General features: G+C 36.6%; 1 protein-coding gene across 3 annotated transcripts; it reads right to left on the bottom strand.

Annotated features, from left to right (window-relative positions):
- Window positions 1-11,983: 11,983 nt before the first annotated feature.
- LOC105050194 (endoglucanase 11) lies at window positions 11,984-16,449 on the bottom strand. 3 transcript variants are annotated; one of them, XM_073261643.1, is made up of 6 exons: window positions 16,165-16,449; window positions 15,702-16,056; window positions 15,396-15,608; window positions 15,068-15,268; window positions 14,681-14,935; window positions 11,984-13,015 (listed from the first exon to the last, which is right to left on the bottom strand). In XM_073261643.1, the coding sequence occupies exons 2-6, from the start codon at window positions 15,990-15,992 to the stop codon at window positions 12,356-12,358; spliced, it is 1,620 nt and encodes a 539-aa protein (XP_073117744.1). In that variant the 5' UTR covers window positions 15,993-16,056; window positions 16,165-16,449; the 3' UTR covers window positions 11,984-12,355. The 3 variants fall into 3 exon arrangements, with proteins under 3 accessions (XP_073117744.1, XP_073117743.1, XP_010928421.1); XM_073261642.1 differs by having other exon boundaries at window positions 16,160-16,447; XM_010930119.4 differs by lacking the exon at window positions 16,165-16,449 and having other exon boundaries at window positions 15,698-15,999.
- Window positions 16,450-16,640: the final 191 nt, after the last annotated feature.

Here is a 16,640-nt window from a genome sequence, read left to right as displayed (position 1 = left end):
AAGATACCAATCTTACTGGGAGATTGGAGCGTTGATCAGTAACCGTCCACCAGCATGCTGCACCTTGCTTGTGAGAAGTGCTATTATTAATTTTATTTGTTTTTGATGAAAGAGGGAGGGAGGTCCATCCATGAAATTTATTGGAGATGGTATGTACAGAAGTAGAAGAAGAGCAGGCTCAGCCAGGGTTAGGATCCAGCTTAAAAGATGACCCATACAAGTATAAAAGAGTACATTGTCCTGAATCTGGGGGCCAGGCATGGTGGCCCACTATCTTGAAACCAGAGGCAAGGCAAAGAAGTCAGATAGATGGTTAAACCAATAATCAGAAGGTTTGCTATGGGTCCCTGTTTTACTTTAGTACAGAAGTAATATAAACAATATCCTGCTTCGCCTTTCCATTGGGGTAGGGATCCGGATTCCAAAGCTTCAACATTGCACATGTAAATAGTTTCTTGAAGAAAAGCTTCAAATTGGAATATTCTCCGATTTCGTTCTTTTCAAATGTTCCAGCGGAGAACCACTATAACAGTAAACCAAACCTACAGATTAAGGTGCCGAGGAAGATAAAGATGATGGATCTGAAATAATTGTTTTACCGTTTGCTGATTGAGAACTAGTTGGGCTTGTTTGTGATTTTTTTCCACAGAACAATGGAGAAGATGTAGGTGATAAAGAGATGGCCAGTTGTTTCTTCGTGATCACTACAAAACGGGCAGTGGGTCGCTGCTAAGATGTTCCTTTCAGCAGGCTTTCAGCCATGAGAATCTTGTTGTGACAGAGGAGACAATGGCAAAACTTTTGTTTTGGAGGGAATGGGGAGTGACCAGATGACCAAAGTTGACTGAAAAATGACTCCTCCATGAGAGAAGAAGTTATAGCATTTGTTTGTAGAGAAGATTCCTCTTTCTTCCCACTTCCAGAGTACTTTATCCTTGCTGAAGGTTAAAGTTGCATTTTGATGGAGATTAGAGAGTAATTTTAGACTGGATTCGCAGTGAGTATTCATAACTTCCTTAAAAGAGATCTAATATTAGGAGTACCATAGAATTGTGCGACTGTAATGGATGTGTTTTGAGATAGAAGAAAGAGGTCAGGGAGAATATCCTTGAGAGGCCTGTCTTCCAATCAGTGATCGAACCAGTAAGAAACCAGCTTGCCATTGCCCACTATGAACTTTGACTGCTCTGCAAGAAGAAGCTCTGAACATTCATGATACTCTTCCAAACGACTGAGCTATTGTTGAGATGAAATGATCTTAGTGCGCTGGAGGGGCTTCTTACGAAAGTATATGCTAAATACCAAGTTTTGAAAGGACTTAGTTGGGTCATCATAGAGACCACCATCTTTTTAACGACAAATAGCGATTGAAGTGCTATTAATTTAGAAAAGGGTATTTCACTGTACGCACACACACACATACCTATATATATATATATATATATATATATATATATATATATATATATATATATATATATATATATATCAAAACCTTTATTCAAGGCATCAGAGATGGAGATTAGCAAATAATATTATTGTATTTTCAAGATTCTCGTACCAATGTGAGATGTTGATTCATGTGATATTAAAGGCAAATATTTTTTTTATAAAGATAATTATACCCTTCACAAAGAAAGAAAAGCAATTGCTTAGCTTCACAGAAGGTGAAAAGACTTGACAGAAGGTTCTTGTACCACTTCACGTTAAAACTTAACAGAAGACGAATATTTGCCTGAACTTGAAGCACGATTTGATATAGTTGGAGGTGAAGCATGGCTTGGCAGAGCATAATCTCTTTGACCCATCCAGTCTCATTAGACATGATGTTGACAGGTCAAAGGTGCCACTCTATTCTATTTATTTTTTCTTGTTAGTATTTTTTTAACATAATTTAGTTACAAGGATTGAAATTTTTATCATCTATATTGTATTGGCATAATATTAGTCAGATTTTGATGATGTTGTTATATGTTTTCAGTCATTCGTCTATATGTCAATTGATTTTTTATTTTTTATTTTTTCAACAATGACTTGTAGCACAAGAAATGAAGTTAGGAATGAAGGTACAAATAATGCTCAAAAGATTCAAGAGGGTTTTTGACTTGAATGAATTTTCTAGTGAAGAAACTTTTGAAGATTCTGAAGAAGAGAATTTTTATGTGAATGGTCATTCAAAGGAAGTTGAAGAGAAAAATAAAAATTTTGACGAAACAGAATCTACACCTTTTATTGGCAAGAGCTTTCTTAGTGAGGAGGAAGCATTTAATTTTTTATAAAAAATATGCGTATTATCATGGATTTTCAATTCAAAAAGGTAGATTTATCACAAAAAATGAAAATGTGATAAGACTTGAATTTTTTTTGTCACCGTGAAGGTAGAGTCCTATTAAAAGTTATTGAAACATCAAAAAAGCAAAGGAAGAAAGAATCATAAAAAATGTGGATGCAAAGCTCATTTGCAAATTACATTGCAAAAGTGCCATGATATATTTCCAAGGGAATGGCAAGTTACCAAATTTGTTGCTGAGTGCAACCATAAATTGCTAACTCAATCAGAGGTACATTTTCTACTGGCTACTAGAAATATCTCTGAAGATGACCATTAGCGAATTTTTTTATTAAAAAAGGAGGTCTTTCGGTTAGACAAATAATGTGTATTTTAGAACTTGAAAAAAAATGTAAAGCATGGTTACCTTTCATTTCTTGAAAAGGATATTCACAATCTTTTTGTGAAAGTTAAGAAATAAGTTATAGGAAATGATGTTATGGATCTTTTAAAGCACTGTGAAGATGCAAAAAGAAATAGCTTTAAGTTTCAGTATGCATATACAGTGGATGGAGAGAGAAAGTTAGAAGCTATTTTTTGGTCACCTTCTCCTTGTTTTGATTGGTATCAAAGATATGGTGATGCTGCTGTGTTTGATGCCACTTACAAGGTGAAAGCTTATGAAATGCCCTTTGGTATTTTTGTGGACATCAATAATCATGGGAAGACTATATTTTTTGGATGTGCGCTTTTACGAAATGAGACAACAACTACTTTTTGTTGGCCAATGAAGGTATGTTTTAAATTTTACATTATTATTTTTTGTGCTTATGTTATTTTTAATTTTTTTTCTAGCATACGTAAATATGTTTCTTGATTATGTGGTCTAAAGTTTGTTATAATTCTATATCTAATATCTCTTTATTTTTTTTATAGACTTTTGTATCTTTAATGAAGAAGCCATCCGAGATAATTTTGACAAATCAAGATCTATGGATGACAGAAGCAATCTCAAAAGAATTGCCATTTACAAAACATAGCTTCTACATATGGCACATTACTTTCAAGTTTAGTGGTTGGTTTAATGCTATACTTCGTGATAAATATACAATATGGTGTGCTGATTTTTATGAGCAATATACATTAGAGAAATCCGAAGAATTTGAGCATCAATGGCTTGAAGTGGTTGCCAAATATAACTTGCAGTCCAATAAACACGTAAAAGGCTTGTATCAAGTTAAGAACTATTGGGTACTTGCTTATCTTCGTGATCACTTCTTTGGAGGGATGACTACCATAGGAAGATCAGAGAGTATAAATGCATTTATCACAAGATTCATAAGTTCCCACACAAGTTTCACTATAAGAAAATAAGTTATTAGTTACGAAAAATTTTCGTCGCTAATAAGTCAATTTCAATGTTAATAATAATTAGCGACAAAAATTTTGTCGCTAAAATTTTATCGCAAAAAATACCATCATTGATAATATTTTACGACAAAAACTTTTTTTCGTCGTTAATAAAAGTAATTTGCGATAAAATATTTTCATCATAAAAAACTAAAAATAAAAAAAATTATTCATAAAAAAAAAATAATTGACGATAAAAATAACAGTCGCTAATAAATAACAAATTAGTAGCGACGAAAACATATTCGTCGCTATTATTTCGAATTTTTTAGCGATGAAAATTTTCCATCGTTAAAAAATTTATTTAATTAAAAAATAAAAATTGAAAAACTTTAGCGACTAATATTTTTATTGTAAATAAATATTTTTTTGAAGAAATTTTACGTCGCTAATAATTATTTGCAATGAAAAATTTTTCGTCGCTGTTAATTATATATTTTTTTAAAAAATTAAATTATTTTTATAATTTTTTTTACGATAAATATTTCATCGGTAATAATTCCATCGCTAATTATTTTTTTTTAAATTTAGATATATTTTTAAAGTTATATGTATTATATTTTTTATAAATTAAGAAATTCGAATAAAAAATTTGCATAATAAAATGATAAATAAATTTTATTATTTTATTATATCAAATTAAAATTATAAGAGTTTAAAAAAAAATACATCAAAGAGCCGTCACATATCGGCATGTGGAGAACGAGGTGGGGATGGAGAATGCTCGACGGAGCTCGGACCGGCTTGCAGCTGGCTCAGCATCTGGATCGTCTGCTCCATGTGCGCCATCCGCTCCATCATCTGGATCTGGAGCTGCTGATACTAGTCGATCCGTGCAGCTAGGTCCTGAGCTCGTTGCTCAGCTTGCTGTCGATCATCGACAGCCTGCCTCTGCACCTCCATCAACCGAGCCTGGCATGTAGAATGGATCTCAGCCCTAAATAATCGTGAAGATGAAGGAGCAATGATCCCATATCCTAGACCCCTAACATAACAGGATCTCGTACCGAGCACTCGATCACAGATCTCATCATCTATGGGTACGGTCGAGCCCTCAAGAATAGGCTGGGATCTCATGTCAGTCATATGATCCTGAAAATAAAAATTAAAGTTATTTTAATTTTCTAATAAAAATTAAATTGTGAATAAAAAATTAATTGAAAAAACTTACAAAGAGCTCCTGGCTCCCCGTCATCCACTCTCCCGAACGTCGCTGGTGGGTTCGCTGGTAGATATCGATCCTATCAGGAAGCTCACCACTCTCAGCATCTCTCTGTAATTTGAGAATTATTTAAAAAAAATTTAAATAATTAAAAAAATATATCATAATTAGAAATTTAAAAAATACGTACCATATGCTTCATGTGGTGAGCAAATGATCTCGAATCTCCATAATGCGGCACGGTCTGTCTCGTCCGGTTCGTCACATTTTGGGTACATCGTCTCTGTAAAATTAGTAGATAACAAATATAATTTAAGAATAAATAATTAAGTCACTAAAATCTAAAAAAAAGTTTAGATGTGTAACCTGATATGTCGGATCCTCGTAATGCCGGCATATGGTAATCCAATCGTCGATGGTGATGCTGTCATAGGGCTGCAACCGTACTGCCTCCTGCCCATGAGCCTCACCACCCGGTATCAATGCTGATGCATGTAATGGCGATAATCCTTGAAGCGCTAGGATAGATGGGTATCAATCACTTGCCTCACATGATCATCCTCGAAATCGACGATGTCAAATACATCCTGCCAATAACAAACATTAGAAGAATACTATGCAAATTAAATATTCATAATATAATTTATTTTACCTGTAAGTGGGTATAGAAAATCTATTTCTGAGCCGGGACAATATAACGCCAATCGAAGAGCGTCGTCGAGGTATAGCTGTGGCATATGATGCCTAGCTCGGTCTGCCATGGCTCACACCATCCCCTAGTGTGTATGGTGTAGCCGGTCGGTATCTCTATCCGAAGATGCTGTCCCGAATGCTCATGTCTTTAACACTCCAAAACGAGATTCTTCAATGGACCTCGTCCTCACCTGACAACCAATATAGACTGACCTGAAATAATAATAAATAAATATTAGTATGATCCAAATAAAAGAATCAAAATTGATTATATATAAAGTGTAATGATTAATACCATTGGGACCAGCCTCACTGAGACCCACTTCATTGAGACCCGGCTCACTCGTAGTCGGCTCACTGGGACCTGTCAGTGTAGGATCCTCTGACACGGGAGCCGGTGAGGCAATGGAGATCGATGAAGGTGCCTCAACCTCCGAGCTGTCTGCAGGTAACTGTGAATGCGACCATTGTCGTCTATCTCTTGATGCCATATCTGCAAGAATTGAGATGTAAATAAATATAATATTATATAATAATAATAAAAATCAAATAATATTCTAATGAATATAATTATATCGCATACCATTATTGCAACATAAAATTGAAAGAAGAATAAAGATCTACTCATCAATATTCGTATCTTTCTCAATGTATAGATTCTCGTCCGAATCACAGTAATCAATATATGTATCGTCTTCTATCTCATCATCCTTTATGAACTGATTGTCGCCCTCTGACTCATCCAGATTAGATACAAAATCAGCTTCAACTTCGTTAGATGGGAGATCAGCCCTATTCAAAGGTGCCGTTACAAGTTTTTCATCAATTAAAAATTCGGCTGATGTTTGTTCTTCTTACTGAAAAGATTTCTCTTCATGTAAATTTAAAATTTCATCCATCTCTAATCGAATTGGTATGTCATATACGCCTCTAGGTGTTATTTTTTGTACGACATGTCAATTACCTCGATACTTTAGGTCCTTCAAATATATTAATTGTTTCACTTGAGTTGCTAATATGTATGGCTCATTTTGGTACCATGTTTGTGCAAGATTTATACTGATAAATTGTGAATCAACATGAATCCCAACCCAAGCCCAACTAGCCCCATCCAGGCCCGACTGGCTCCATGCAGGCCTGACACGCAAGCCTGCAGTCCCCACGCGGCCGCTTCAAATTTACCATCCCCGACACGCAGCCCGCAGGCCCCATGCGGCCGCGGATTGCCATCCCGGTCAGGCGGCCGTCCCAGCATGTCGGCCGCAGCACGTGGCTGCCCGCAGGCCCCACGCAGCTGCGGGCCGTCGTCTCGGCCCAGGCGGCCGTCCTGGCATGCCGACCGCGGCACGCAGTGGCCCGTAGGCCCCACGTGGCCGTGGGTCGTCGTCTCGACCGCCGTCCCGACCAAGCGGCCGTCCCGACATGTCGGTCGCAGCACGAGGTGGCTCGCAGGCCCCATGCGATCGCGGGCCATCATCTCGGCCCAGGTAGCTGGCCGCGGCATGTGGCGGCCCGTAGGCCCGCAGGTCCCATGCGGCTGCGGGCCACTGTCCCGGCATGCCGGCCGCCAGCCTCCGGCCGCGGCACACCCCGAACAAAAAAAAAGACTTATCGACGGTAGCGGCGAAGGAGGTCGGGACGGGGATGGGGGACATCGGAGGGGAAGAGCTCGGGATATGCACGCGAAGAGAAAATGCCCAGGGGGAAGAGGAAGAAAAATAGGTTTCTGATGGGACTTGACAGGACGTAGGGTATTAGCGATGAAAATTTTCATCGCTAATAATTCTTTTCATCGCCAATAATTTGAATGAATAATTATTTACGATGAAAACTAAGTTCTGTCGCTAATACTTTCTGTCATAAAAAAAATTTCGTTGGAAAAATTCATGTCCCGAAAATTATTATTTTCAACAAAAATAAAATTTTTGTCGCTATTTAGCTTATTAGTAATGAAAATTAAAAGATTTCCATCGTTGATAGTTTTCGCCATAAAAAAAAATTTTTGTTGAAAAATTAACGTCTCGAAAAATTATTATTTACGACAAAAAACATCATTTCATCGTGAATTACATAATTAGCAATGAAAATTATTTTCCATCGCTAATAATCAACAAAAAAAATTTCTCATTCAAAGAATTTTTTTTAAATGAGAAATTTAAAATATGTCTTGTTCTCAGTATTATTTTCTTCCATTCATTTTTCATTCATCTCTTAATTTGGATAATGCAATAATAATATATATATGTGTGTGTGTGTGTATATATGTATGTATGTATATGTGTGTGTGTATATATGTGTGTATACATTCTTGGTACGAAGCAACAATCCCAATCTCACACTCAATGCCTACTCCTGAAACAAGACCAAATCGTGTCCACTCCCTGGGGTTTGTCTGTCACTCCGTCGCTGCTGCCGCCCCTGCCTCCCTTCCCCCCAAGCTCCGACTGCTGGGTTTGGCAGAGATGGAACCGATGACCGTCGAGTCAGTGAAAATTGGAGCTTCGTGATAGTTTAGGTCGTCGAATCCACTGTCGTCGATGATGCGATCGTTTTCTCTGTTTTCTTTCGAAAATCGACAAGTATCCACAGACGAGAGCATTACGTGGGGATCGATGAGTTGTTCTTTGATTACATATGTCTTAGATCTGCTTAGAAGTCCAAAACACTTCTAATTTAATCTTATTATGGTTTGGGGTTGTTCTAAATTTGATTCGATTTTGCGATTATTCTTTTAGTTGGGAATCTAAATTAATTCTACCCATTTGATCAACCATGTGGTATCGAAATCAAATCATGTAAATACCAATTATCGTCGAAATCAAATCATGTAATTTACTAGGATACTACGTTCCCCAGCTTGCAGAGCTCATATATGAAGGAAATCAAGCAAAGATTCCTATATAAATTTCAAGAGTCTAATGGTAAGATATTTACATAACTAGATGTATGAATATTTCTCGGTTGAAGTTACATTATATATGACTTTTCATGTGCCCCACCATTTGTACCAAGATTTCTTTATTTTGAACATATTATTTTTTAAAATTATCTTATAATTTTTTATAAATATAAAAAAATTTATTATAATATATATCCTTCAATATGAAAACTTAATGAAGGTTTGAAAATTTTTTAAACATTAGCGATGAAATTTTACATCGCTAAAACCACTTCTAACGACGGAAACTCCTTCTAAGTCGCTAATACTTTAGTTTTCTCAAATTTAAAATTTTATATTTTTTAACTATTAGCGATGAAAATATTTATCATAAATAATCACCGATTTACGATGATATTACGATTTATCATCGCAAATAATTCATTATTCATGACGAATAATTTTTATCATAAATTATCTTTATTTTTTATTTTTTAAAAAATCAACTTTTGATGATGGAAATATAGTTTTGCGTTGTTAATACTGAAACTATTAGCGACGGAAATATTTTCGTCATAAATATTTGATAATTTATTTTAATTTTTTATCTTTTAATTATTTGTGACTAAAAAATTTATCGTTAAAAGTCGATTATTAGCGACGAAACTTATTTTTAAGTCACAAATACCTAACTTTTTGACATTTTAAATTTTTTAAATTTCTTAATTATTAGTGACAAAAAAATTTATCATAATTTCTCAACATTTTTCAATTAAAAATTAATATTTCATCACAAATATTTTGATAATCTATGACATTAATCATTCTATCGTAAATAATTTTTATATTTTAAATTTTTTATTTATCTAACTTTTTAATGTATTAACAATGAAATTTTTATCAGTAATAACTTTTATTTGTGATATAAAATTAAATTTCATCATAAATAGTTAAATTATTTGCGACATAAATTTACATCATAAATATCTAAAAATATAAAATTTTTAATTTTATTGTAGTGTTAGCGATGAAATTTTTTATCGTAAATAATTGATTATTTGCAACAGAATATGACTTTTCATCGCAAATACTCATTATTTACGACGTAATATTTTCATCGTAAATATCAGTAATTTTTTAATTTTTAAAATTTTTTATTTTTTCTCATGTATTAGAGATGAAAAATTATCATCGTAAATAATTTAATTTTTGTCACCAATACTTCATAATTTGAGATGCATAATTTTTATCGCAAATAATTTTTAATTTTTTAATTTTTTTTCACGTATTAGAGATGAAAAATTTTCATCGTAAATAATTGATATTTACGATGAAAATTAATTTTCATCGCCAATACTTTATTATTTACGATGTAAATATTTCATCGCAAGTAATCTTTAATTGTTGAATTTTTAAAATTTTTTAATTTTTAAAATATTTGTGACGAAAAATTTTATCATAAATAACTAGTATTTGGGACAAAAATTTAGTTTTTATTGCAAATACTTCTATTATTTACAACGAAACTATTTTCATAGCTAATATTTGAAAACTTAAAATTAAAATAAATATTTTATTATTTACGATGATTAATTTCATCATAAATAATTTGTAACTACGATGAAATTTTTTTTCGTTGCAAATATGCATCTATTTGCGATGAAAAATAATTTTCATCATAAATAAATAATTATTAGCAATGAATTTCTATTTTCATCGTAAATATCTTTATTTGCGATGAAATATATTTTTATCGTAAATAAATTCATCGCAAAAAATGGTATTTCTTGTAGTGTTTGAGTATTTTTTTTAAACAGATCAGTTATATATTAAGTGTTTAGAAATTTATTCTTGTTATTATTACTCTTACAATTTAATTTGTTCAATATCTTTCAGATTAATCTAGCAATTGAAGACACTGAACAAAAAGAAGAACGTGATACAATGTTAGAAAAATATAAAGGTTTTTCTTTAAGAACAATGTCACCATTACAAGAACAGGATCGTACCATTCTCACTTGATTTGCTTTTGAGAAGTTTCAAGAGAAGTTTGAAAGATGTGCTCAATATTCAATTCATCACGAGAGTGGTAATGTATTTGTGCGGTGCAATATTATAAAGATGCAAGCTGTAAAAAAAATATTGTTCTTTGGGATGGTGAGTTAACTTTGTCATCACATTCTGAGCATTTTTCTTCATAAGGATTGCTATGAAATTTCTTCTAAGTATTTGCCATCACATTGGCGGCGTCAAGCATCATATGGTGATGATAAAATAGAATTCGAGCATATTTTTATTGAGGAAGAAATTATATTGGATCGCAATAATACATCCTGTCCACGGGATTTTGTTGATTGTCCTCCAATTTCAAAAACAAAGGGGCATCCCAGGCGAAAGCGAAATAAAGGTGGGAGAGAACTAGCAAAACGGATGAATACTTGTCGGCTATGCAAAGGTGTGGGACATAATATTGCTACATGTCCTCCAAAGAAAAATATTGATTTCTCTATTTGCACACAATTAAAGAAGGAAGAAAAATACTTCTGAGAACATGGATTTAAATCCAATACTTTATTTGAAGGCTTAGGTAATAGTACTTCACTTTAATTTCATTAATTTCTTGGTATTATTGAATCTATATATTTTTTAAAAAATTTTTGGAATTTTGTTAAATTTAATCTCTAACTTTTGCTATTTTTCATTGAAAAGGACTTGTTGATACTGGATGATGTGAAGATAAAGTGGATGGATTTATTTCAAAAGTTTAGAGGAGATCGAAGGCGCAAGCATTATAATTGGATGATGTTTTTTATTTTTTTGTTATGAATGCTACTAATTCTATTTGACTATGTACTCCTTTCTATTTAATACTCTAGAGATGTTTTTATTTATGAATTATTTTTGATTTTATTTGACTATTTTTTAATTTTTTTTTTTTTTATTTAGTGGGTATATCTTATGTTCATGTTCATTTTGCTTAGAAACTTTTGAAGTGGTACTTTATTTTTTTTTGAAAAACAGGGTTGGTAGTATTTATGAAAAAGAATGTGCATTAATGTACCTACAATGGATATTTTTATTTTTTTACAAAATAAAACTAATATTAATGAGAAATGAGAAGTTGACTCATGTGATGGGTGCAATCCTCATCTCTGATGTCTTGAATAAAGATTTTGCTAATTTTCAATGTTCCTGCCCTAAGAGCACTGGTCAGCAAACCCACCTTGGTAAATGTAGCTTTCATGTGCAGGAATTCCTTGAATTCCCAATTAGCTGACTAGGTTGCATGAGGCTCCAAGTCAAAGTCGCATCTTAAATACGATCTCTAATGAACGCACCCATGTTGATTGTTTACCGGAAAAGATACGCGCATATTGATTTTTATTTGTTTTGAGGTAATCATTTGGTAGGATGCTAACAAACAAGAGTAAATTATAGTAGCAGGTGCGTGGTCATCAGTTTTAGAAAAAAAAAAAAAAAATTATGAACAAATTACGTGGATCAAGCGTTTGATTGAAATATTGTTTTCACAGAGAGAGAGAGAGAGAGAGAGAGAGAGAGAGTCATGATATTTCCAAGCGAGTAATTAGCATTATTTTTTTGGTAAATTGAATAATTATCCCTCTTATGTCCTTGCTGTGTCTCAGCTTGTGGTCCATTCGTTGCAAGCAACAATTTAGGGAGAAAAAGACGCTACAATAAATTAGTAAAAAAGAAAGAACAAATTTTGGAAAAAAAAAAAAAAAAACAACCTTGTTTCTCTCTTTCTTTCATTAATTTTCTTTCTTTTACAGTTTTTCATATTCTTTCTTTTCCTATAGATATACTCGGCGTATCTCTCGACCCTCACACCAAATAACAATTTATAAACAAAAAAAAATTGGAAAAATTTAGGATTGCTCCTTTCCACCATTCTTACGTGGAACCTGCTACGTACTACGTACTACCATGAGGAAATTGAAGGGTTCCCTCCCTCAACTTCCAACCGAGCAAGCTTCGCAAGCACTCCGACCAGCGGCGCGGTGTTGTATGTACACGCCTCCGTCTGCATATAATTCCATCTCACGTCCCTGAACACATCCCTGGCGTCGGGGCCGCCGACGACCGCCCCGACGAGGACGTTCGGGTTCACCCTCTGCCGGCCGAACCACTTGTCGAACCCCTGCGCGCAGCCGATGAAGGCCTTGTCCTCCTTGTAGGACACGCTGGACGCCGCCCGGTGGTGCACTCTGGTCGGAAACTTGGGTCCGAAGCCCACCAGGTAGCTCATCCCCATGGGGTTGGCCCCCAGGATGTACTCCGCCTGGGACTTGGCCAAGAAGAGCAGCTCCTGGGAGCCCACGGTGCCTCGAGGGCAATGGAGCTCCTGCTTCGATTTGGCCAAGTAGTCGGAGAAGGCGGTGAGGAGGAAGCTTGCACCGGTGACGTACTGCATGTTGTTCCAGTGGCGGACGTAGAGGAGGCCGCCGGGAGTGCGGCGGACGTTGCTGCCGTTATTGTTCTTGTTGAGGCAGGAGCACAGGTAGTGCTCCGCCTTTGATCTGTATTTCTCCAGTCTGCGCCTGTGCTTTTCTTGCAGGTTTCCACCTTCTTCCATTAGCAGCTGAGAATAGTAATTAACATTGTGACCATCAAATTCTTGGAATAACAACAACAACAACAATAATGGTTATCAAGCAAACAATTGAACCAGCTAAACAAGGATGGAAGATGTTTAGTTGGGATCCTCTACACACAAAAAAAAAAAACACAAGAACTGGATTTGATGCTTAATTTCTGGTGCTATCTGCATTACACGCTCTTCTAAGGATGTCCATTAATTTTCGGTCAACATCTATATTGAAACTCCACTTGCTTGATGAACCAATCTGCTCCAATATTTTGGATGGTTACAATTCCACATCATGTGCATGAAAAAATTATATTCTGTACCATGTGCACAACATGAACGTGTATGGTATCAATCATCTCATCTTATTTTTGTGGGCCAATTACGATGAATAAAATCCATGAGACGAGACGGTGGAAGAACACGTCAGTAAGGTTGAAATCATGTAAGTTCTCCGAAGCATGTGAAACAAGTGTAAGTTCGAATCCCCACGTAGGCTTTAGGTTGACCCGGCTCACTTGCACGATTGCACCCCTCCTAGCATTCAACCGAACAGCGCAGTTGTTGCATTCACCATTGACTCTTAACGGATGTGGGCCCCAGCTGACACCAGCTGGCCGGGATCCCAGCGTAGGGGGTCGCTTTTAATTTAAGCCTGCCCCTTTGCTTTCCCGTAGCGTAAGGTTCACACAAGTGGTGATGCGAATAGTTACGTCATCATCTAATCATAAGCTTTCACACTCTTTTTCACCACAAAACGACACTCACGTTCTACAGCACGACCATGAGGGTTTGAATAACGGTGTCGTAAGAATATTGAGGCACGTTTATTATGTTGTACAACTTATGACGGTCAAATATGACCTGGATTAAGACCAGTATAGTCTAAGGCAGTGGCTGCGACAAGGCTGCTGTTTAGTTCCTTTTTACTGTTTATTTGTTGAACGAAAACATGAATGTCTATTATTATTAAGAAATATAGTATGTTATAAGCAGTAGGTTTCTCAAAGAAACATGGTGATATGATATGATATGATATATATATTTATGTAGCTGTGGACCGGTTATCATCCATTATTTCTTTCCTGGAAACAAGTTTATATTTCTATTGTTTGAGGGAAGCCCAGTTTTATATTTCCTTGACTGACAATACAATTTATGACAGCGAGATAATATCATGTCCACTGTCAATGGCCAAGATTATTATCTTTCTTTATTCCTTCCACCATCTACTGAACAAAAAATGCTATTCTTGTACCAACATTTTTATGAATATACGAAAATGTAATGATATTAAATAATATAATTATTTTCTAAAGAGTAAGTTTGTTTGAATACGGCTCTTTCATAAAAAAAAAAAAAAAAAAATACGGCTCTAATGTAGCTGTTGGCCTGTTGCTATCAATATTCCTGTTACTACCAATATCGACCTCATAAAATGTAGGCCTACAGCCAATATTAATATATATATGTACATGTATTGGAATAAAAACCCATTGACCATGAAATAATTGTTATTTCTGTGTTTGGTGAGATCAGGAAGGAGGCCGTTACGGTGGTAGGAGGCTTTTTGTAAAGCCAAGCTAAAGGCTTCACATTTTTCTTACTTTATGTACGACAAAAAGAAGAAAACAGACAAAGAAATTTGGTGGGTTATACCTTTGAAGCCAAGACCTGGAGGCCGGCGTATTTGATATCCCAGCTAAACTCGGATATGGCCCATGCGGCACCGCCAAACCGGAACGCGTTATCCACCACGTATTCCAAATATTCCTCCTTGCCGGTCGCCCGGTGGAGCCACAGTGCCGCCCAGAGTAGCTCGTCGCCGTATCCGCTCACCGACGGGTAGTAATTCTTCGCCACTCCGACGCTCCTGTCGTACCTCCCCCTATACTTGTTCCCGAATGCAAACAACTATAACCAGTTCCGGAACAATACAAACAAAGACAAGGATATATATTCCCATCCAATTAGAACTAATTAAGCAACCATTTCGGATCAAACATTTCCATTATATATCCATTTTTTTTCTTGGATCCAACCAACCTGTTGGGCATGATGCAACAAGAGGTGGGAATAATGCGGATTGGATATCCTGAACACGATGGACGCCGCCGCCATGGCGGCCGCCGTCTCCCCTGCGACTTCGGACCCGGGATTCTGTGCATCGATCTTGTACGCTTGTCTCGACGTCGTCATGTCCTCCGGCCTCTGCCAGCAGTAGTGGTCGGTATCGCCATCTCCCACCTACTCCGGTCGGCAAAAATTTAATGAATTATGATGTGATCCAAGCATCAGGAACAGCTATCCAATGAACATGGGTACACATGGAATTAGTCAATCTCTAATTAACTATCCAAGGATATGCATATACCTGGGTCCAGAGGACATTGGGGTCGGTATGGGCTTTGATGAAGTAATCGGTCCCCCATTTGATCGCATCCAGGGCGTGCCCGATCTCCCCGGCAGCTGCAAGCTCTTCGCTGTACTCCATGACGCTCCATGACAGCATCGTGATCGTGAAAGCCATCGGCAGGCCAAACTTCACTTGATCTCCGGCATCGTAGTATCCTCCTACCAAATCCACCTGCAGCATTCGCTCTTGTCAATTAAGAGTACTCGTAGCTAAAGACAACGAAGAAAGACGAAAGGGATATAGCGGGCCAAAAATTTTACTGACGCCTTGTTCGAGGCCGTCGGTGAGGCCGGAGTGGTCGCGCCAGGGGAGGCGCTGGTTGTAGGGGAGGTGGCCGGAGCGCTGGGCCTCGAAGTAGAGGAGGCTCTTGGAGAGAGCATCCCGGTAATCGAATGCGGCGGCGGCGCCGGCGGGGAGATGGAGGAGGAGGAGAAGAATCCATGGAAGGAGAGGTATCAAAAGATTGGAGGAGAGGAAGCTGGGCATGATAATAATAGTGGTGGCATAGCTTTGGGATTGCCTCCTAATCCTGTCATGCAAGAATGTTGAGGGCATTCTTTGCTCTTCTGGATGTCGCGCGTTTGTGGCATGGAAAGGACGCTGATGAATTGGTGCGAGACTGAAAGAATCCATTGCATGACGTTTTTGTGAGTATTTAAAGTAGTTAGTAAACAAAGGAGGTATGAATCAATTGAATGCATATCGAAATGGGAAAAATTTACCAGACCGGAGCCTATGGACAGCAAATCTTGTGGCGTCCAATGGAATCTTGTATTCTACCGGAAAGGAAAAATAGGAATCTAGTGGCAAATATAGGCGGGTTTACCGGGATGGAGGGGGTGCCCTGAGAAAAGAAAGAAATGAATGCCTTTTTGTATGGGGATTTTGTATACCTCTGCAGGTCGAGAAAATTGCGAGTAGGAGGAAAAGAATCAGCTCTAGGGCCAACTAAATTAGTATTATTGGGTGCATGCAGACAAAGACGGTGCATGGTCACTTTCCAACTTCGCCTTCAATCTATTCAATGTAAAAGAAAGAAAGAAAGAAAGGAAAAAACTTCGCCCTAAATCTAGTCATACGACCGGCTCCATCTTTGAAAAGTTTGTTTTAAAAAGGGGAATAATTTGGTGACTCCATTATGTAACTTTGAAAGATTGGACGCTTCAAATTTTAGAGGCATCATTTTTACGGTGGGGTACTTGC

Source organism: Elaeis guineensis, chromosome 8 (assembly GCF_000442705.2).
Source record: "Elaeis guineensis isolate ETL-2024a chromosome 8, EG11, whole genome shotgun sequence".
Classification (NCBI taxonomy): domain Eukaryota; kingdom Viridiplantae; phylum Streptophyta; class Magnoliopsida; order Arecales; family Arecaceae; genus Elaeis; species Elaeis guineensis.
The sequence above is the reverse complement of the archived record's forward strand: the minus strand, read 5'-3'. Positions and strand labels throughout refer to the sequence as shown.

Bases quoted from the DNA above. Each gene is read 5' to 3' on its own strand.
- LOC105050194 (XM_073261643.1), bottom strand. From the start codon at position 15,992: ATGCCCTCAACATTCTTGCATGACAGGATTAGGAGGCAATCCCAAAGC. The intron at 15,609-15,701 runs GTCAGTAAAATT...CGAATGCTGCAG, and splicing joins CCGACGGCCTCGAACAAGGC to GTGGATTTGGTAGGAGGATA. The intron at 15,269-15,395 runs GTATATGCATAT...CGACCGGAGTAG, and splicing joins CCAATGTCCTCTGGACCCAG to GTGGGAGATGGCGATACCGA.